The following is a 15,132-nucleotide window of genomic DNA, read 5'->3' as shown; positions in this document are numbered from 1 at the left end:
GAATTAGAGTATGGCAAACTAGAGTTCGTCTAATCTGAGGTAACATTGCATAGATTTGAATGAAACAAAGGGAAGTAATTATAAAAGTTATAAACGTCGTATTTTCATGAAAAATCGACATTAATAGACAGACTTTACCACGGTACGACTCTATTAAATTTCTCTTAAAATCTATTAAATTGAACATACCTAACGATATATTTAATACTTTATCTTATACTTTTTTTAATAATTTATATACTTTTCTGTTAATGTAAAAAAAGAGGCTAAATTTTACCGGTTTGTAAGTTACACGTATCAATATATTTAAGCAGGTATTTAAATAAGGTGGTGGTACTGGTATATTCAATCTGATATTCATAACTTTACCTAGATAGGTATACTATATTCAAATGCACTCAATGTAAAGATAATTAAAAATATGCAGGTACTTCATATTTCAGGGTGAACTGACATTTAAAAACATATCATGCTAGATACAACTTGCTAAGAAAGTTAATATTATCAATAAAACCTGTAAATTTTTAATGAATTAATCCGTTAATAAAAAAAATGTTTAAACAATAAAATGTCAATAAAATCTTGGTATTCAACTATTTGTAAAGTGTGTTCAATTTACGTGTCCTATCAATCCTATTATGTAAACAAATGTGACGTCAAAGTGTCATTCCAACAATACGATTCATAGACAATCTAGGCATCGTAATGTCAGATGTTTTTAAGGTGATCCGTTAGTTAATTAACTATGAAAATCTCATTAGAAATGATATTATTCAGTAGTTATTTGGTCGATTTCAATACTTTGTGAGTTTCTTTAAGTATACAACAACATTTCTAGTGATGATTATTGTGGAGTAATTCCAGAGAAAAGTGTGATAATGTCTTCGAGAAGTGTTTGTTTACTTGATACGAGTAGGACAAGAGTAAATATACTTTAAATACTTATACCTAAGTTTCGAACGTTTAGTTTAGAACTTTAGACCATACCTAGTTGTATTAGTGGACTATTTATTAGTCGAGTGGATTTTGCGGTACCTATTGGAACTTTAATGTCTTTCAACAAAGTGGTCCTTCGAACAACATTTTGGACGAAACTAACTCTACATGACCAGAGATCGGCGGGGGTGAGCTGTTTACCTTATAATTTAACATGTCTTACGTCATATTACAGTAGAATCCGCTTATAATGACATCGAAGGGAAGTGACAAATACGTCATACTAAGCGGATGTCGTATAAAGCATAGCTGATTAACTTCTTATTTTTGTAATTTTTTTTCAAATTAATTTCTAATTCCGTTGTGAGAGATGAGTTTTATTAACCATGTACCAATTATTAACTTGTCACCGAGAATTAAAACTAAAATAACTTAAACTCCACGCATGCACCAAACGTCCTCGCAGGGAAAGACGTGGGGACGGCCACGAAAACCAACAAATGTGTGAAATGTGTCAGTATAACCGGACATAATTTCATGAAAATAGGATTTGTAGGTCAGAGTAAGCGGTTTGTCACTATAAGCGAAGTCATCTTATCCGAATTTGTCCCAAAGAATTTATATGAAAACCAAACTTCGCACAGTAATTACGTCATAGTAAGCGGTTGGTCAGTATATGCGGAGTCATAATAAACGGATTCCACTGTATAAGGCGAATAGCTCACCCCCGCCGATCTCTGTACATGACACTCGCAACGAGAAAGTTACCTAAGTGTTAGCAATGTCATCATTAATTTCTAAAATAATATGACGTTAAGCGCCACTTGCACCATTCCACTAACCCGGGGTTAACCCGGTTAAACTTGGAGTTACCATGGTTACCAGTAGGTACAATTTGACATACGGTTTAACCGCTTAACGCCGGGTTAGTGGGATGGCGCAAGTGGCCCTATAGATTTCGATTTATTTATTTCATAATATTTAAACGATTCACTTTTAAAAATCAAATATTGAAGTATGTACCTACATTGCTCACTTAGAAAAAAAAAACTATTCAATAGATTTTTTTATAACTTACGTTTCCCAATTTATTTTAAGTAATTAGTAAAAAATAATGCATCAGTCAGTTCCATCCTCGCATTTTTCTCATGGCTAGAATACCATGATTGTCACAAACTCATGAGATGTGTCTAAAAGAATTTGGTTATGATGTGATTTGGCTTAAATTGCAAACAATCATGAAAAGCTACAAATAAGTAGAGCATGATTTTTGAAATTCACTATTAAATCTTAATTTTTAAAGATTTTTCTATGTGCTGAAAGTAAAAAGCTAAAAAACGCGTTTAACTGATTTGCAAGACCGAAGTGATCCCATAAGTAGGTATTCCGTGAACAAAGTTTTGCACGGAACACTAAAAAATTTATAAAACAATGTGTTGATCCCTATCTAATTAGATTTATAAATCTACTAGAGGTTAAAGTTGAAACAGATGCCTGCAATGCGAACGCTTTAACTATTTAAGTTAAATATTATATAATTTAAAAGTATATAAAATTTATAAGTAATAGGCGTAACAAATTTTCCTTTACGTCCGTAACTCTGCGAAAAATGTACGTTTTACACCGGCCGTTTTATTATAGGGGAGAGTCGGCTATATCGTACCGCCGGTTAAATCGTACGACCTCCAGTTTTCCCATTAAATAACCTAGTGCATTTGTAAGGCACCAAACAGTGCTCTAATGGAATTAAGCTCAACAATCTAATCAGGAAAAGGAAAGAAAGAGTGAAAAAAATCGATTTTCGTCGGACTTGATCTAACTTTTGTGTTTGTATTGTAATATTATAACTTGTGACGTAGATAAGTTAAAAATACGCAATTAATAGTATTTAACCACAAATGTAAACGGGTTTATTAAGTAGTTGTTAAAAATTGAAAACCTATTTTGTTTTCATTAAATCGAATGGCAATGTAAATTTATGAAGTCTCGCATAATAAACTTAGAAACTTACACTTAGAAAATAAAACTACACGAAAAGGAAGTGAGTTCTTATAATAATAAAATGGCAAACATAAGAACGTACATTCTTAATTCCTTATCATAAGGAAAAAGATCACAATCGAATTGTTAGGTAATTGCTTGTTGTTTTGATAAGCGTGATTGTGGTCCGCCACAAAGACACCGGGCTGTTTGTTCAGGCCGAGCTCGCGGCAGCAGCCAGCACTAGACGCACAAAAGATACAGCGAGTAACGAGCTCAATTGATGAACGAACGGAAACGTGTCCAATTAGAAGGAGACGGCGGCGGTGGCGAGTGTAGTGTGGTGTAGTGTCGCCCCCGCGTATTAACGAGATTAGCGGCGCGGGGCGCCCGCCGCCGCCCTCGCCGGTCGGCGCGCGAGGTGTGGCGGCGGCGGACACCTCGCCCGCGACGAAAAAACAACGCTCGTGGCGCCGCGGCCCCGCCTGCTGCGCGCGGGGAGCCGCTCGGCGCGCCATTGGGCGGGCGCGCGGAGGGGTGTCGGAGCCGGCGCCGCCGGCGGCCAGTCGTTTGACGCCTGCCGCGCGAGCGGGTGTCGCCACGAGAGCGAGTGACGAGCGAGCCGCCGGCCGGTTATGGACGTTGCATGAGCGGCCGCGACCGCTGGAGCCGACGGGACCGCTGGAGCGCGCGCCGTGGGTCCCGGGCGGCGCGGGCATGCGCTTCGAGGGCACTGAGCGGCGCGACGCCGTCGCGTTCCACCCGCTGCTGGTGCCGCGACCGAGCGATTTCTCGGTATCGGCGCTGCTGACGGCCGGCGCGCTGCCGCCGCCGCCGTATCTGCCGGCAGCCCTGGCCGCCGCCGCCGCGCTGTCCGCGCCCTGCCCGCTGCTGAAACCGCCGCCTCCGCATTACGCGCCTCTGCCACCGGACGACGACGGCGTCGTCGACGACCCGAAGGTGACGCTCGAGGGCAAGGACCTCTGGGAGAAGTTCCACAAGCTGGGCACCGAGATGGTGATCACCAAGAGTGGCAGGTCAGTACGGCCGTCGCGTTCCCGTTGCTCGTTGTGATCGTGTCATTAACGTGTACCAGTGATGTGTGTGATATTGCAAATGAAACCGTCTAAGCGTAACACGTGTATCGAAGAGGTAGGGTAAGTAGCGAGTGGCTTAGGCTAGGCATCAAGAAGTTTTGTTTTGATCGGTTACAAGCCGAGAGCGCGGATTTGTTTACCTACAAACTGGCGGAACTACTTTGAAACTGATAAGAAACATTTACTTAACTATTAACTTTTGCGCTAGAGTAATAATCAGAAACCTATCCAAAAACAAGTGACTTAATTTTTTTTTAGATAACTGAACTAATTATTATTTTTCAATTAAAATAAATTCAAACTTACCAGATAGGTATAGACGGTATAGTGGTCTGTGTTGAAACTTTGAATAATTTTGACTTAAACAACTATTTACCTATTCTCCTGGCTGTCCTCTATAGTTGTATGGAATACGCTTTCTAAATTTCAATTTAATTACAATCAAATATTAAAATTACTTCACATACCTACTAACTTAAACATGTATTTGTTTAATGTTTGTGCAGTACAAACACAAGCTTAAACGATGGGTACAATTATTTTAATTTCAGTCACTGTATTCATATGCAATTTCAAATGATAGTATTTTTCAAAACTTGCAACGCAAATTTCACCGATTTTCAGTAAACGAGCATATTCAAAACAAATGACTTACATGCCTCTTCTATTATTTTGATAAATTAACAATCAATTGAGATGAAAACATGTTAAACAAATAAGATATCCAACATAACCTAACCTTAGTTATGCACGCCGAATGAAGTGCAGGCGGCGTCCGTGTTGACAGATGCATAGAGTAGGCGCTTTTTTTCGCCAAAACACTGCACCGACGGGACGTGCATTCGCATTAATTACTCTCTGGATTTAGAAATGGCTTCGTTTCGGATGCTGAGAATTATGCACTAATTATTATTTTTATTTAGAAAATAGTCTATAGCGGTAGATTGATTGAAATTTACTTGGTTTGTTTGCATTTTTTCCTTTGCAAAGCAAATGCATTGCTCTTAGAAAAAGACTTTTTTCTACGAGATATAAAGTATTATCTTACCTTTAACGTAATCAAGGTGTGATAGAGAAATTGAAATTAGTGATGAAAATTGAACAAGCTAACGAATTAAAACCAGGTTTGCGTTAATAAATTTGTCATTGTTAGGTTAGGTTGGTACTTCAAAAAATTTGCACCTATTTAACAATAATATTGTATGTTTCTAAGTAGGTACTTACAATTTCTGCAACTTATAATTTTACATTGTCGCTTTAATACGCTCCTTTATCTTCAAGTCATGGAAAATATATTTCCATGTTTCCTTTTCTATTCTTAGTTAGGATTTTACGAATCTTTAATAAATAAAATCTCACAAACCCAGTATAATGTAGGTACTTATATTATATCTAGTAATTTTACAGGTTTATCTTATACTCTATTGTAAAAAAAACTTTCGTGTGTTTTTACTCATTTGTTTGTCAATATTACTAAAGACAAACGAATAAATAGGCCTCACACATGCTCGTAAAGTTCGGTAACGAGAATATTGCTTCGCGTTGCTGTTGTCAATATTTATTAAAATGTTCAACTATTTTTATTGTAAGGGAAAATCGACTTGCTTTTTTCTTTCACTTTTTATATCCTTAATAGTAACTTATTTTGTCAGTTTTCCGTACAAGAGACAAGAGTTTTGTATTGATATTTTAGGGCTTAGTAGGTAGTACCTTTACGGTACCTACTAGGTACCGTAAAGGTAGGTAGAGTATCGTGTAGGTACAAAAGGCAATATTATATTATGTGGTACGATAGGGCGCATATGAGCAAGATTTTTAACGAAAGAGAAATAAAAACCTGACATTTACCTATGTACAAATACATATAGGTATATCGGGTTCTTAAATTACCTACTTGTCTCATATTCTACAACATCAATACTATAATACCTATTTAATGTCGGTAAAGCACTAAGTAAAGTTTATTTTACAGTTCCTTACTGGGAATTATTAGGTAGGTATATTGTACATAATTGGGAACATAATGATGATGATAATGAAAAAAAAATGCGCTTTTAAATTTGGAACTTTAGACTTCTATAACAGTTCAAAACTCAAATTGAATTTGTACTTATACGATATTAAAGGGACAAAAATCTAAATAGGACACTTAAAACAATAACTACTATAGAATTTTAAAAGTTAGACAATTGCCAATCAAATACAATTTAGCTAAAGCTACATGTAGAATCATATAGATACGTAGATATTTTGAGTACAAACACTTCAGGGGTGCCGGTGCCAAATTTAGAGGGTAACAGAGATGAAAGAGCGGTGTTATAAAAAGAAAAAGTTCGTGAGAAAGAAAATAAAAGGGTTTCCGACGAACTTTTCTCGAAAATGATATTTGGTAGACAGTGTCAATGGAAAGGGGAAACACTTGACTTTCAATTATTGTGATTCGGTGAAATTTACACGAATTTTAATTACTTTTTAGAATTGAGTGAACGATTACTGAGGGTCCTACCGCAAAAACCGAAAATGTATCTACCTCCCTGTCACTTGCTTTTTAAGAGTTAGGTAAAGGTCGATTTTTAAAGGTTTTAATAGTATGACCAAACAAGGCAATAAAAAAGAAAGCTTTTTATAAGTACCAAATTCTTTTTTATCATCCTGTCGTCAATCAGTCTAATGGGTAGATAAAGATATCTAATAAGATTTAAAAAAAGTTCTCATAAGTTAGACTCAAACAAGAAATTTAAAAAAAGCACCTAAAATTTCATATCAATAGAATAGATCAATGACAAGTTCACCGATTTTACTTAATACTCGAATTTCTCTACCAAAGAAAAATAATTGTCTATAAATTGTGCAACAAAATCACTTACAAAAATATTGCAATGCTGAAAAACCAAAGTTTGCAAGTTGTTTCGCAATATAAAACTTAAGCAAAATCAATTGGAAAGGTTATTTCAGTTATAAATTACAAGCAGTTTTTATTGTGATAAAAATAATACGGGGAGCAACATGCCAAGAGACGGCAACCTACAATTTATCAATCGTGCTACCGAGTAAAATTCAATCTGGTTCGAAAATGAAGGTCCGCGGAACATGATGTTTTTTTAAGCCAAGCGCACTGTGGGGACCAAATTGGTATCCAATGAGTTTCGAATTAAAATTTAAGAAGGTGAGCTATTTTATTAAAAAAAAAAATATATTCTTACACAAATTTCAAAGTTGTTTTCAGGTTTTAATTTTAAGTTGGTAAATACTCCTTATTTTATTTTTTCGAAATTTTATGCTATTTCTACTCTGAATCACGATATCTTCCGATCGTTTTAGAAGAAAAAAATGTCCAAAAGTTTCCATAAATTTTTCGATCCTTCCATTCCGTTACAGTCATACAAAGACTATGAACAATAGTAACGGTATTTAAATAACAATATTGAAACACTTTTTTTCTCCTATTAGGATCGGAGACCTCGTGATTCTGAGTTCAAATAACATAAAACTTTTCTAAAAAAAAGTGTAAGTACAACTTTAAAAAATGGCCAGATATTTAGGTGTAATTTATTTTATTTGCAGTTGTTATGCTACTTATGCTTAATTAATTATGTTGTAATGGAAATAAAAACTTGAGTTTCCAGTAAAATAAAACGGGCACGAGAGCCAATTTCGGTATATCCTCCTAAGGCCCAAGGTACCTATAGTACCTACTTATTCCGTTCGATTTAATTTAAGTTATATGCAATTGGAACAGAGTTGCATTTGCTTTGTTTCGTTAAAATTTCGAACAAAATATATTTATTTCAAGAAATTAGCATTCCAAGAGAGACAGTACTACAGTGATCCGGGGACTAGGCTCAATTAGTAGGAATGTTGTTCTAAGATTATTTCATTTTCCGTAGAGTAGGTACACGTTCAACATTAGAACCTATCACGCGTGTCCTCATTAGCACTATCATTCATAATATCGCGCTTTTATAGTTAGTATTTTCGTATCAATAAAGTGTTCATTTTCGGCAATATTGTGAGTTATGTTAGTTAGTTATATGTATCTCCTTAGATAACACGGGCCTATAAATCCCGGTCTTTTGATAGGCTTGCGTGGGGATATAGATCCAACACGTAGAGGCCCTTTGGAGAGCTTAAATGTCATGTAGAACGCCTGCTGGAACCCGTTCACAGGCGCAACAATAGACACCCATGAACCGGTCTCAGCAGGCATTGGGACTATTGTAGAAAAAGTGAACAGTATGCCGGTCTATGGATTGATGTTTGGGTGGACAATGAGACTGGGCTATTGTAAAAGAGGTCCGGACACCTGCCATAACAATGTTAACACCGTCATCGAGGCAGGCGGTGACTCGCCGCTGACTAGATGGGCCCCTGAAACTGCCGTCGTAAAGACGACCAGGAGCAACACCGGTGTGAGCGGCTCAGGGGTGTCGAGAGGTGTGCGCCGCTTTCTACCCAGTGGCTGTTACCAGCCACTGTGCCAACTCGCGTCTTATGCATCTTTCACTTCCACCCCTGGAGCATATAGCTCTAGCGACTCCTCTCTGGACGGCCAATGAAGGCAAGCCAGAGCTGAGAGTCCTGCGGGTCCCCTTGGGGTCCACTCCGACCGACGAAGACACGCCGGAGACGGAGACCCTGACCGACTCTCGGGAGCACTCGGGTCCGTGGGGTCGTTACTCCCCAACAGCTCGCCACAAGCTGCCCTGCGGGCATTAGTTATATTATCATTATGTCAAGCAACCAACAGAATGTATATAATTGATGTATGTGACACTTGCAGCCCATACATCAATTTGGTTACCATACAACATTTATAGAAGAATATTTTTCTTGGTTAATATTTTCAAGTAGAATATGACACAACATGAGACAAAACGGGTTCCAGGGCGAATTGGATCAAATTTAAAAGTCTGCCGATGTTTAAAGGCGCCCACTGGTTAAGTCCGCCGGACGGTATCGGCCTGTCAGTTGTTCGGAACTGTCAACATTTTGTTCTAACTGACAGGCCGATACCGTCCGGCGGACTGTTAATCAGTGGGCCCCTTAAAATTTTAATATATATTTCCAGTGTAGAGTCGCACCAAGCTAAGCTTTCTTCCTTTCTTTCATTACATTTGCAATGGCAAAGTGTCGTGAATTTCTATGAAAATATGACTTTATATTTACACTTCCTCACCTTGCTATGTTCAAGACGGTACAGTTAGCTTAGATTAGAGATGGACTCTAAGAGGAGAGAGGAACAATGCAAATTTAGTGCTCATGCGTCATGCGTCAATGCAATACCTATTTTAAACACCAAAGGATTTTTATCTTTCTTCTTCTCATTTTTTCCCTGTGGTCCGATTAGCCTCGGTTTACCCTATGTTATATTATATAAAGCAACCTCGGTAAATTTCTTACCTATTTACTTACAACGTGATTAAGACATTACATCAATTATAATATATGTGGGTACCTATATAGTACTTATACTAAATTACTAGTTATTGAGCTTGAGGTAAAATCTGATCAATTTGCATACACTTGGTATATATTATTGAAAATTATTATGCGTTAAATATGTACTAGATGTAGCATGGTAATTATGAAAATCGTTCAGGTCAAGCCATACCAGAGTGTTTTGATAATCATTTACCTACAAGTTAAATTTAAATTTTCTGAGAAAATATTATAGTAGTTAATCGTACCTAAATAATTGAAAAACAAGTTTAATACGTCCTACCTATAATTAGCTATATCTAATTTAAAGTATTTCGAATATCAAAGGATTTTTATCATGTTCCGATTTGCCTCGGTCTACCCTCGGTCACTCCTAGGCCCAACATATATAAAATATAGTTCTCAGACAGCTTATCCGCGATTATATCTGTAACACTGTTTATTTAGCACATCATACGACATAGCCCAGGGCTTATCACTGTTAATTATGCCTAATTAACACATAACGAGAGCATTTTGTCACGCAAGCTTATGTAACTTATGTGCCTACGTACATTGTTGTGTTTTATTTTGTATTCGTGCCTTGCTTACAATATTTTTTGGATATTTGGTAGTGAAGCAAACACTGATGATTTTAATGAATTTGACCATTTTTTGTTGCATTTCCTAGTCAAGAATAATAATAGGGGCTCATCCGGTTTTGTCCTAGCCCTTGCATATGTTTATTTAATTTACTAATCAACGCTATGTGTATTATATATGGATTTTTATTAATCTGTAATAAATATTACTCATTTATTCATCCATTCATTCATAATATCATATTGGTATTGGATTTAGGTTTCGAAAATTGTTTTTAAATAGTTTTTTCTTAAGTTTTTTTTTAATCGAATTTAACCTATCGCGAGACTTAGTGAAGGCACTTTAGACTTACTATGGGCAAAGACATATGTAACTCCGTATAAGATGAATAAAGTCTAAGGAAAAAACGTGCCTCGGAAGACAAGAAAAAGTCATTCTCGGACAGATGGCGCATACACTTTTGGCCTATCCTCGGCTAGATGGCGGTGACGACATCGTTTCATATTTAACAATTTTAACACATAGGTATCAGTGAATGAACATGGGTCAAAATGATATAAAAATAATAAAATCATTTATCCATATATATTAATTTTTTGATAGTTTTATACGTTTTCATTTTGAGTTTTGGTCGTGTGTCGATAGATGGCAGTAAATTTACTGTGACTACAAAATGTATTATGACAGGACCCCTCTATACTATCTATTCTCTTTGCTATGGGTAATATTCCGTACTATTTCACTTTATAAATGTTTATTGTGTTTGTTACCGATGTTATCATAGGTTCAAACTGTTTAGAAATAAGACTACTTGAACTGTGGTATAGTCAATTCTAGGCGGTATTGAAATTAGGTATCAAAACGAGTCACTGACGTTCGTAAGTCGAAAATTGTCTTCGTCGCGTCGTCAAGCCTACGTGAATCGCTCTCGGTGAAGCTTCTCGGTATGGCCTCCTGAGTCCCCCTTGTCATTATTGCAGTTTTGAATTTGGAACCTTCTTGGATTTCATTTTAATTCGAATTGGATTAAATCCTTTATAATAAGGGCCTCCGGGACTCGGGAGGATAGAGCGAAATACTAGCAATTTTTGGCTTTAAAATACGAGTGACGTCTATGTGTCATAACCGTTTTCCTTCATAGGCAAACTGGGGGCCTAGTCAAGGTGACAATCGTTGATGACTCCAATCGAAACATAGATAAAATACGGAAAATAGTCACGTCACTTTCGTAGCATCTATCATTCCGATACATTTATTTCCATCTTTGGATAGGCCCCCTGATTATGTTCTATGAACGCTTCGCAACTATTCTAGTCATCATTATAGTCATTACTTATTATCGCTGTAAGTGTTTCAGTTAGCTCCGGTAATGCTTCTGGTCGTTACCGACATTACCAACACACGATTTGATCGTTATAGTCCTGTAAATAAGTACAAGGTTTTATAGTTTTTTCTTTTTAGGCCCACCTAGTAGGCGGTCACTCACTGTAGTGAGATTCTTGCAAGTCTTGCAACTCTTAATTGCGTTGCTGGTTTTGCAAATAAAATATAAATCCCTTTCCCCCCATTTTGATCTTCTAATTAGAATTTGAAATGTTGTCCCCTCATATTGGGAATTTTCCACAGTGAAAAAAAAATATATTAAATACGTCTGGGAACCTTGTTCATATTTATTTAAAATTTCAAAGCCTAAGTAGTTTTCGAAATAGACATACCTACAGACAAACGGACAGTGTCGCACCGTAAAGTTCTTTTTAGGGTTCCGTACCCAAAGGGTAAAAGGGGACCCTATTACTAAGACTTCGCTGTCCGTCCGTCCGTCCGTCCGTCTGTCTGTCACCAGGCTGTATCTCACGAACCGTGATAGCTAGACAGTTGAAATTTTCACAGATGATGTATTTCTGTTGCCGCTATAACAACAAATACTAAAAACAGAATAAAATAAAGATTTAAACGGGGCTCCCATACAACAAACGTGATTTTTGACCAAAGTTAAGCAACGTCGGGAGTGGTCAGTATTTGGATGGGTGACCGTTTTTTTTTTTGCTTTTTTTTGTTTTTTTTTTTTTTGCATTATGGTACGGAACCCTTCGTGCGCGAGTCCGACTCGCACTTGCCCGGTTTTTTTAACTTTTTGGTAAGGAACTCTAAAAACGGATATTTACTTAACGCGTAGGTATCTGTTAAGTTCAAGTATGACATAGGCTATGGTTAGCTATAATAGTTAAAGTTAGGTATTAGTATTACCTACTAAAAAACGAAAAAAAATGCTATTTTAATTTGTAACATTTTTGACACAACCTCCTTACCTAAGAGGTGATTTTTATTATTTTCACAGTCAACTAAAAAAGATGACTCTATTTGTTCAAAATGTTTAAGTAGGTAAAGATAAAATAGTTGGTAGCAAACAGCATAAGTAGATAATATTTTATTACATTGTTTTTATCAATTACTCGTTGAAGTTGAGATAAGGCTTTCGGACCACCGTGACGGATACTTTTAACTAACTATGAATTATTTCTCCACATGACAAACAAATATTATTGTGAAAAACTCTGTCAGTACAAATAGGTACTTATCGATTTTTACGGTACTATTTGATTTTGTTTGATTTTGTTCTTTAATTTATACTTCACCACAGCACTATGAAATTCGAATAATACCTACTAATAATAGTCACGCCTAAAGGAAGATACTTATTCGAATTTTAGAATTAAGAAAGAGAGAAAGTTAACAAATTGAGACTACATTTGGGAGCTTTTAGATTTGGGTGGTTAAATAGGTACTAGTAAAGAGTTTCAGATAACAGGTAGGCACATTTATATTCGAAATATAATATTCCGACTAATTATTTGACATGACATTTGTTCCGAGCACCAAAGATTCCGCTGGCGCTGCGGAGTCCACAGCCGAAAGCCTCAAGCGCCGCAAATATGCCGCACTGGGTAGTAGCTAGCTACATATTTGCGGCGTTTGGTGTCGAAACTTTGGGGCCATGGGGGCCAAGTGCGCGCCGCCTGTACAAAGACTTGTCGGCGCGCCTGATAGAGGCTTCTGGTGACCAGAGGGCTGGCCACTATTTCGCCCAGCGAATTAGTATCGCCATACAGCGGGGAAATACGGCCAGCCTTCTGGCCACCTTGCCCGTTGACGGCGATCTGGGCCAAATTTTTTATCTGTAAGTTTATAAGTTTTATTATGTTTGTTTTTTCTTTCTTTGTTTTTATCAATAACATTTTAATTTCAATATAATGTCACGTTTTTTTACAATTTTATTTTGACATTATTATTGATATTTAAACGAATAGGCATTTACGTGACAAAAAAAATAGTAAACTTTATTTGTATACAGGTTAAAGCGATGTAGGTAGGTATTCAACTGGCAAAATCGCTCGATCGAGGCACCTTTCAACGTTTTTGCGATACTAACAATTATCATCTGTAAAACGATGCTAATTTGTTGCGATCGGTGTACATATATGTATGTATAGGTAAGTAATATATGTACCTATATTATGAGGTGTTAACACACTTAATGCTAGTTAGAGATTATAATTTTCAGTCTCGATATACTTCATGATTAGAAACATCAGAAATGCATAACAGAGCCCTTGAGGCCTACTTGCAGAATATTTTTTTGCATTTGAAGTGAGAGTTAGAAGTCTTTACAGTGTGATTAGATGTCTGACTGTATGAGAACTGAGAGAGAGAGAAACTGTCGCCCGCGATATTTCCGGACCGATACGGCCTTCAAACCGTCAAGAAAAGAGTATACTCCCATCTTAAATGCAGGTGTCCATTGGCGACGGCAATTGCTTACCATCAAACAATTCGTCTGCTCGGTTGCCTCTTATATTGCATAAAATAGCATATCCGCAGCCTGTAAGTGCTGGCTGGACGTTGCGCGGGATGCCATGCGTGCCCATGGTCATACTCATACTAGAGGATCATGAGAGAAAAAACCCGGCCAAGTGCGAGTCGGTCTCGCGCACGAAGGTTTCCGTACCATTACGCAAAAAACGGCAAAAAAATCACCCCCAGGTCTTAAAACAATTAAATAGTTAAGTATTTTATTTTTCGTATTTGTTGTTATAGCGGCAATAAAAATACATCATCTGTGAAAATTGCAACTGTCTACCTATCACGGTTCATGAGTTACAGCCTGGTGACAGACAGACGGACACGGACAGACGGACAAACGGACAGTGGAGTCTTAAGTAATAGGGTCCCGTTTTTACTCATTGGGTACGGAACCCTGAGCAGTAGCTAAGGATACGTGATGCTAAGATGATAGACCAATACTCCACTCTCTGTAGGTGGGCGCGATCCTCTTCCAATACATTGCCGGCAAACCTCAATTACTGGACACGCAACAGCAATGTATATGCTAACTCTCGGATGCGTAACGCGTGTTCGCGCGTGAAATGCCCGTCTGTTGTCTATGGAGCTAATTAATTGCTGGTCCGCATGCCAGCTTGCTGCAAATTCGTCAATAATTGCCAATGAAGTGGCACTATTGGTATAAGATTGGGAGCGGGAATCTTTCAGAGTTGGACTGACTGCAAAAATAAGTAGGACCTAGTGAACGCAATAGTGTATCAATGAAAAAATAAATGATGGTGTGCAAAATCTGCATAGTGAAAAAGTCAAGCGAGCGAATTTTTGGTCTTTTGTGTGGTGTTGTGTGCTGTGGTAAATTCTTCACTACCACACAAAATAGAAATAAATCACTCCAGGGAAGAAGGAGAGAGGGGAGGTTATGAATTTGATTTGGATTTGTTATGGATACGATAATTGGTCAGTCTCGAAAGTGCCTTTTTTTACCAGAATCAAATCAAATTCATACAATAAGAAAACGTCTCCCATTCTTCACAGTTCGATTTTGAATATCAGCTAAAATTGTAACAAAACCTCGATAATCCGCAGATTGTTTACATATATGACGTGTCGCCCCGCCCACAAGATGGCCGACAAATTAAAGTTAATGGCTAGCCTAGGTCGGGCTAATGGACTCACCGTCTTTAGGGAAACCACTTGTGCTATCCCATTTCCCATACCAGTTTGTAGGTTGTCCAATTTACACTCTTGCCTATCTTAG

General features: G+C 37.3%; 2 protein-coding genes across 2 annotated transcripts in view; both read left to right on the top strand.

Annotated features, from left to right (window-relative positions):
* The window catches only part of LOC134800248 (uncharacterized oxidoreductase TM_0325-like), a 220,776-nt gene that overhangs the window by 46,538 nt on the left and 159,106 nt on the right, over positions 1 to 15,132 (top strand). The window lies entirely within an intron of this gene.
* The window catches only part of LOC134800282 (optomotor-blind protein), a 140,373-nt gene continuing 128,716 nt past the window's right edge, over positions 3,476 to 15,132 (top strand). Inside the window, exon 1 of the mRNA XM_063772792.1 lies at positions 3,476 to 3,953. Within this exon, the coding sequence (XP_063628862.1) occupies positions 3,634 to 3,953 (320 nt within the window). The 5' untranslated portion in view covers positions 3,476 to 3,633. The remainder of the gene's footprint in view (positions 3,954 to 15,132) is intronic.

Source organism: Cydia splendana, chromosome 19, assembly GCF_910591565.1.
Source record: "Cydia splendana chromosome 19, ilCydSple1.2, whole genome shotgun sequence".
NCBI lineage: Eukaryota > Metazoa > Arthropoda > Insecta > Lepidoptera > Tortricidae > Cydia > Cydia splendana.
The sequence above is the reverse complement of the archived record's forward strand: the minus strand, read 5'-3'. Positions and strand labels throughout refer to the sequence as shown.